A 7,713-nucleotide genomic window follows, 5' to 3' on the forward strand; every position below is an offset into this window, starting at 1 on the left:
TACACCAAATCATGCAAGCATATTTAAGCACAAAGAATGTCGACCACTGAAGAAGTAAATAAGTTGTTGTAAATGTGCGACTACTCACAAGCAGCCTCAGGGTCAGCTGTGTCAGGTGACACTTCCTGATCCGCATCCTCCTCGCCAAAAAGCTGACTAGGGAGGCAATCCAAAATAACATGCAAGCAGAGGAGAATAATTAAATTAGCTTTCAAATACAAGTTAATAGTATTCATACACCATTTCACTTGATAAAACTATCATCAGATACACACAGAACCTCTTCAATAAACCCACCAAAAAATACTTAAAATAAATGACAAAAATATTTTACTATTGTAAAGCAGAACGTACTTCTCAAAGTAATACTAACAATAAGATTAATACAGTTTATTAAATCAATCTTTTAAGGAATATCACACAATATTTCATCCACATTTTAATTTAAACTGGAAACCTCTGTTGTGCAGGCCAGCACATTGTTTGCCAAAACAATAATTAAATTTTTTAATTTGTTCTCTTATTTTGGTAAAGTATTATGAATTCATTTGACTTCCATCATTTTCAATACATTTGTATTAAATCATAAAACAAGTTAAAGAGGTGGGAGAAAAAAAAAAACCTTCATTTTATAGTGCCCTATTATTGCTAATTTTAATAAAAGATTAAACTGTTAAAGTTTTTTTGAATTTATATGATTAGACATCCTTTTTAATTACTAAAAGTAATTAAACAATTAAAAACATACTTCTGAAAAATTAAAACAAAAACCACATACTTTAATGAAAACATTAAACCAGAATTCGGGAATAGGTAAAATTGATTTCATAGGGCACTAGTTTAGGAATATCATCAGTTTAGCCTCTGTGACCAGACTAGTGCTGCGATGGTTACAGTTTTCTACCCCTGTGGTGGTAAATGGTCAACAACTGGTGGTTTTGATGTGTTTTTTGAGGGAAAGTCCTGTCAGTTTAATCACTGTTCTATTCTACCGCGCTGCATTGAAGCACACAAACATCAGAGACTGCACTGTGCATACACAAACATTCAGGAGCACAAAAACTTGTCAATGCTACAAACTCGATATTTATTCATAAAATAGCTTTGATTGCATATTAAAAAGCTACAACAACTTCATAATGCTTCTGAAGTAATTAAACTTGCAGCGTCACTATTATTACAGACACACTGTACAGACACAGCTAATACACACACGCACAACCGCTCTCTCTATCATTAATTCACAGCTGTGGATTTTCCCTTACATTCAGTATTGTTTGTGCAAAGTGCATTACAATTAAAACAATATGACAACAAAAATTCAAAGCTAAGTCAAGTGTAATTACATTTCAACGAGACATATTAGTGTAGAAAACTTACTTGTAGAGATATTTGGCCCACACGATGCAGTGAATGGGTTCTGAGGGAGTGTTGCGAATGGTGCAACCTGGGAAGGTTTTCTGCGTGGGTTTAGGCTGACACTCATAGCACTCCGTTTGACCCTGCAGTTTGCAAATTTACAAAATGTGAATGCAAAGAGTGTGACACTGAGATGAATACAGCAACATGATTTAATAGAAGAGCCTTGCCTTCTTGATAACTGTGACTTGTCCCAGATAGCCAGCCGTGCCGCTCTCAATGAGGGGAATGTCAGCGGCCAAACACATCCTGTTTACATGATTCCTGGCCGCTGCAAGGACAAAAGAAAAGACATTTTAGAAATTTAGCATTCCTTAACTTTTACCAAAGATGGCTAAATAATTCACACCTCTGTTGTCCAAAGCATTCATGACAAGCTGGAAATTTCGGAAGAATTCCACGTTGTAATCTGGGCTGCAAAGTGCAAAGAAAAAAACACTGGACCTCAAAGTTTTTTACCTTAGTATTAGTGCTTTCTATAGTATCCACAGACAAATTAACTTTTGAAATGCACTACCAAATGTCCAGACACTGTCAAGTTTTTATCTTGGTAATATGTAACTGGACTCACTTCATGATGCTGTCATGGTAAGCAGTGATGTTCGCAGATGGGCAAAACCGAAGCACACTCTCCTTGGCAACCTGAAACACGCTAATAAGTCACTGTCTGATGCAGATTTTTTAAATCACACAAGTTGAAGTCAGTTATACAGTTTACCTGAGCTTTAGACTTTCCAACATGTTTCTTCTGAAACAGGAATTGTCTGTTGAGGTTGCTGACATCAATGGTGTCCAGGTCAATCTGCAAATGAGGATAATTAATAAACAAAACACTATGAAGATAATCAAAAAAACAACAACACTACACTATAGTAATCATTAAAGAAAGTGCAAAACCATGCTAGCATGAAACCATAATGCATTTTAAAGGGTCCCTAAAAGTTCCCAGGTTGTGTGCCGTTGTAGCGCACCATTTTTAAAAAGGCAAAAAATGCCATAATTAAATAATGGGTTTATTTGCACTATTCATTATTTAGTATCTAAAAATTAAACTACCAAATAACCTTTCCAACATTTTGTATCATTTATTAATATTATTTTCAGTTTAAATTTTACTTAGATATTTATTTTCACCATGCATTTTAAAGCCAAAATAGGACACCCTAAAAAGTTGGTTGCGTGCCACTGTAACACTTAATACTTCATAAATAAAAACACTGATAGCCTCATCAACATAATCTTTCTTCAATATCAATTAAGTGTGTGCTTTTTATCACTTTATGTTTGTTACATTTGTCAGCTTACAATCTTACCATAACCCTTTTACAATGATTTTGAACAGTAACCAACTGATTAAATTATATAATCATGCACATTCGTAGAAAAAGCATTGAATTATCCTGCTATAAAAAGCTTGCAGTTTCATAACCCTGTGTACAAAAAGAACTATAGCTAAAACTACAATACTAGCAACCCTGTTACTTCAAAGACATAGTAGAAGATATCACAGATGACAAGACGCTGTTTGTTAAAACTGAATATAATCTGTGTCTGATACCATACTTACAATATTACAGAATTTTTTATTTAAAATAATATTTTTGAATTTGATGTGAAGTGTGGCCACATTGGTCAGTGTTTTCAAGGGAGATGTGTAAGGAGCAGAACACAGCGTGAAAGAAAAGGGCTGGTTTAGGTTCACGATGAAACGAAAAGCATTATGTTTTTAAAACATGTGATTCAACAAATAATGCATTGGCATATACAAGTCACGGCTCTCATTTTTATTTCAGAATGTTATAAAGGAGGATCTGTGATAATGGGGCCTGATTCCTGCAGCACAAAGAGAGTCCGCCTTCCTCCAACTTACCACTTCAATATTCTTAAAGCCGGTGAGCACCAGGTTTTTCAGCAGCTCGCAGCCGATTCCTCCCGCCCCGACCACCAACACCCGGCAGGAGGAGAGGGACTCGGCAAGCTCTTTACGGAGAGGTCCCACCAGTTTTGCATTTTCGGCGTTTCGGCGGCGCGGACAAGCAGCACTTTGATCCAGCGGGGAGGGAAGAGACAGGTGCGCATGCGCAGAGGATGAGCGCGCAGCACAAAAGCGAGTAACTCGCAGCTGGTTTAACTGGCGACCTCTGATGGTGCGGCTGAGCTACAAAATACATTTATTAGAAAAATAAAACGGAAATAAAACGATTACAATTCCTAAATTAAGAAATATATAGCTACAGCAAATATTTACATAATTAAATCAGGGTAACACTTTGCAATATGGTCAAATTTTTTAAAGTCTGTAAATGCATTATGCCTATAGCCTATAAATTCCAATGTTAATTAGTAAAAATATAACTGTTCATTGTTTATTCGTGTTAGTTCATAGTGTATTAATTAACTAATTAATGTTGACATATACAACAATTTTGATTAAAAAAAAATTATTAATTAAAAAACAAAAAAATATAGCCTAAATGCACTGTTAGTCTCTTTGGATAAAAGCTTCTGCCAAATGCATAAATGTAAATGTAATGTAAATGTATTAGTAGCCTAATTGTTGAAATGAACAGTGACTAATAATAATAAATGCTTTAGTATTTATTAGTATTAGTATTAATTTAATATTTATGCTTCAGTATTGCTCATTGTTAGTAGCCTACATATAAACCAGTGTAGTTAACTAATGTTAACAAATAAAACCTTTTTGTAAAGTGTTACCACCTTTAGTTACTTTCAGTATTACTTCTGAAAAATAAATAAATAAATATTGTTAAAATGTGTATTTTTAATATTGCATTACTTTTGATGACTGAATTTATTTATTTATTATTTAAATAGATGAAAAAACTGTACATTAAATAACAATAAACAGAAATAGAATAAGAATAAACAAATAATATAATGATTAAATGTGGATTCATTGATTTTGAAATTTACAAAGATTAAAAGATTAATACAAATGTGGATATACAGCCCATGACTTTCATTTTCATAACTGAAGTTGGTGATAATGGGGACTGATTCATCCAGCACAGAGAGAGTCTGCCTTCCTCCAACAGTAAATTATTAAGTAATTAAAAAAAAAAAACGAATTAAAAAAAATTCAGTAATTAAAATTAAAGTTTTACTTAAAAAAATACATCCTGTATTTTTTAGATTGCATTATTTAAATATAAAAATATAATGAAATGAAATAATGAAAATATAGAATAGAAATAAAATAAATAACTAATATAAAAATGAAGTAATGATTCAGTGATGCTATGTATGTGTGTGTGTGTGTGTGATAAATTAATATGAATTATGTAGACACACACACACACACACACACACACACACACACACACACATACATATACATACATTCGTATAATATTTGTATATATGCACACCCAACATTGCATTTTCATGCAGCTTTGCTCCTCTGTATAATGAATGATGTGGTTAAGACCAAAATTGCAGTGCATTAAATAGTCACCGCAGAAGTTTTGAAGTGTATGCGACAGTTTCAGAAGGGTGTTTTTCTCAGAATAATGATGGTCTTGATCTGTGTGTCTTTTCCAGTGAACTGAAAGGCCGTTCTGCTCTTCTGGCAAGAACAAATTTTAAACTAATTCTTTGAAGGGAATTTACAAAATAGTCAAGATTAATGTAGATTAAGTGGATGACTTTGTCCTGCAATTATATGGAGAAACTTTTAAATCACTTCATTGAATTAAATCCTGAAAAAAGCCAATAGAGTGATTCAAATCTCACATTAGTCTGTGTGACTAATTTGATCATATTATACATAACACTAAGTACCTCATATCAAAATGAGTCACATCAAAATGATTCATTTCTCAGGTCACTTACTAAAGAAATAAAAATCACACACTGCTGGTGGTTCCTCAGGGGTTTTTGATGTTCTGCTGAATGAGTCTGGTTTTATGGTTCATTTACTGTACTTTAGTAATAATATTTTAGCAGGTCTGCATGTTATTCTGTTTAATTATCAAATCGTTACTGGTGTATTTGTCAAATTTATCATGAATATTGCTGAAAACAAATAAACATGCACAGTTTGTGAGCAAGAGGATTACATAACTGATACATATATACATATGCATACACATTTACATATTCTAGTAGAGTATTTGCATATGTGCCATTTACTGAACATGAAAATGAGAGTGCATATCATACAAAAAACCACAGGCCAAAAGTGCTGAACACTAAGATCTTGATCATTATCAGGCGGAGTAGATTTTTGCTAAGATGCATCACCTTTATCTTACATCTTCACATGACTTTCCATTGTTTTTAAAAGAGCGACCCTTATGTAATATGTAAAGAGCATTTCATGCATCTATTATTAACAGATCAAGAAAAAAAAAAAAAGTTGGAACCTCATATGGATACCACATGAAATGCTAAACACAAAAAACAATAAAAGCACAATATATCACCAGATCAATGACAGACGAAAATAGTTGTTTTATAATGATAACAGGAAGTTTTTCTCTTTTTTATAAAAACAACAACCAAAACACCAACAAAAAAAAAATTACTTGTGTGGGATCTTGATAAAAAACAAACAAACAAAAAATTCATTGAATATTTAGCCAATTTAGGCAATCACATAAGTGAAATACATATGAATACTCTATAGAAAATAATTAGTAGAATTATTTAAATTGTTATTTTCTACATTTTATTTATCTAAACTTATTATTGATAATAGTTTTTAATTATAAAAGTTTTATTAAATTTATGACATTTTAATGTTAAATATTTAATACTTATAATATTTTACATGGTAAATAATTTTATTTGAAATAAAGAATAATGCATATTAAATAATACATTTAATATTTATATAATAAATAATTATATTTGCATCAGGATTTGATGGCATTATAAAATATGATGCATATTCATATTTTAAATTAAATATTGATCTGTTAAGTGTTCTTTTTGTTAATGAATGATGCATGAAGTTATCACACAAATTATTTCCATTATGTACTACAACACGTTTTCATTCTAGTTTAATATTTGTATATAGGAAACCCATGTCAGTGCATGTACTTTTTCTGTGATGACTAGTGTGAAAATGAATTTGCCACTGTGAATTTGACTCATGTTATTGATGAATTACAGACCTTCTGTGCTTTGGACACAAAGAATGCAATGCAGATATTATTTTACACAATATGTTACACAAGTTGAAAATAATTAAAAAACGTATGACTTTCTTTCTTGCGTTGGGCATCAGCAAATAACTGCACTTCTGAAGATGTGCTGTAAACTTATGACTTCAGTATTTTATCTTCTCACGATCTCTGTTTGCAAAAAGCATGCAAACCCAGTATAGCAAATGTAATTCTCTGTGTGGGCTTTGAAGAAGAGGAGGGGGACTGCAGTGTATGTCCTTATCAAACCACAGTTTCCATTTAGCATCACATCCGAGAAAAAAAAAAAAAAAAAAAAAAAAAAAAAAAATTAAAGATGTGGTGCAGACTTGGACTTTTCTCAAGACATCTGCAAACAGGTCATTATCAAAACTTGAAGATCATCTTCAAGAGCAGAAACCATGAGGGCATCTTCTTTGTGTCTGGTGTTCGGGCTGGTCCTGCTGATGGCCCGGACTTCTGAGGCTCAGCGTAAGTTCTCTTACAGTACAGTTTTTCTTCTGACTAAATTATTATTTAAGACATGAAGTTGTACATAAAGTTTAAGTGATTAAAATGGATCAAATTAGAAACAAAATAATTTTACAGCCAGGTACCATAGTGGAAGCTTTGCATGTTTGTCAGTGAACTTTGTATTCTCCAGTAAGATAAAAACATACAGAGCTTGAAAGAACCCAGAAACAAACCGATATTGCTGATTACCCAGCCAGATATGGTCCTTCACGGAACATAAAGTTCTAGAAAGACTTTAAGGATGAATAATATCAAAATAATATTTAGGATGAATAATATTAAAATAATATTTGGTTGGATATGATCAATTTTATGGTTCTCTCCTAAAACTAGACAATATATTTTATCTCACCAACAGCTGCTGCAGTTCCTAAGAGATGTTGCTTCAGTTTTATCGACTTTCCAATTCCAACCCCAAAAATTGTGAGTGCTGAGAAGACAAGTTCACATTGCCCTTCCCCTGGCATTGTGTAAGTATTTAACTCTAAAATCTATAATTAAGAAAAAACACATGTCTCCTTTTTTAATTCTGTAGAACAAAAGGATAAAACAGATTTTGTCTATTAATGAAAAATGTTTTGTGTGGGATCCAAAATGACGGCTTTGG

The 7,713-nt window shown here is 32.3% G+C and overlaps 2 protein-coding genes across 4 annotated transcripts in view; both read right to left on the reverse strand.

Annotated features, from left to right (window-relative positions):
- LOC109112268 (SUMO-activating enzyme subunit 2-like) overlaps nucleotides 1–7,713 on the reverse strand; it is a 176,253-nt gene that overhangs the window by 5,877 nt on the left and 162,663 nt on the right. The gene's annotated exons all lie outside the window — the stretch shown is intronic.
- LOC122135739 (putative POTE ankyrin domain family member M) overlaps nucleotides 81–7,713 on the reverse strand; it is a 20,195-nt gene continuing 12,562 nt past the window's right edge. Inside the window, exons 11-17 of the mRNA XM_042715964.1 lie at nucleotides 3,290–3,577; nucleotides 2,138–2,221; nucleotides 1,991–2,061; nucleotides 1,769–1,833; nucleotides 1,590–1,690; nucleotides 1,381–1,502; nucleotides 81–156 (exon numbers count right to left, since the gene is read on the reverse strand). Of these exons, the coding sequence (XP_042571898.1) occupies nucleotides 81–156; nucleotides 1,381–1,502; nucleotides 1,590–1,690; nucleotides 1,769–1,833; nucleotides 1,991–2,061; nucleotides 2,138–2,221; nucleotides 3,290–3,577 (807 nt within the window). The remainder of the gene's footprint in view (nucleotides 157–1,380; nucleotides 1,503–1,589; nucleotides 1,691–1,768; nucleotides 1,834–1,990; nucleotides 2,062–2,137; nucleotides 2,222–3,289; nucleotides 3,578–7,713) is intronic.

The sequence above is a fragment of the Cyprinus carpio genome, chromosome A25 (assembly GCF_018340385.1).
Source record: "Cyprinus carpio isolate SPL01 chromosome A25, ASM1834038v1, whole genome shotgun sequence".
NCBI classification, from domain to species: Eukaryota; Metazoa; Chordata; class Actinopteri; order Cypriniformes; family Cyprinidae; genus Cyprinus; species Cyprinus carpio.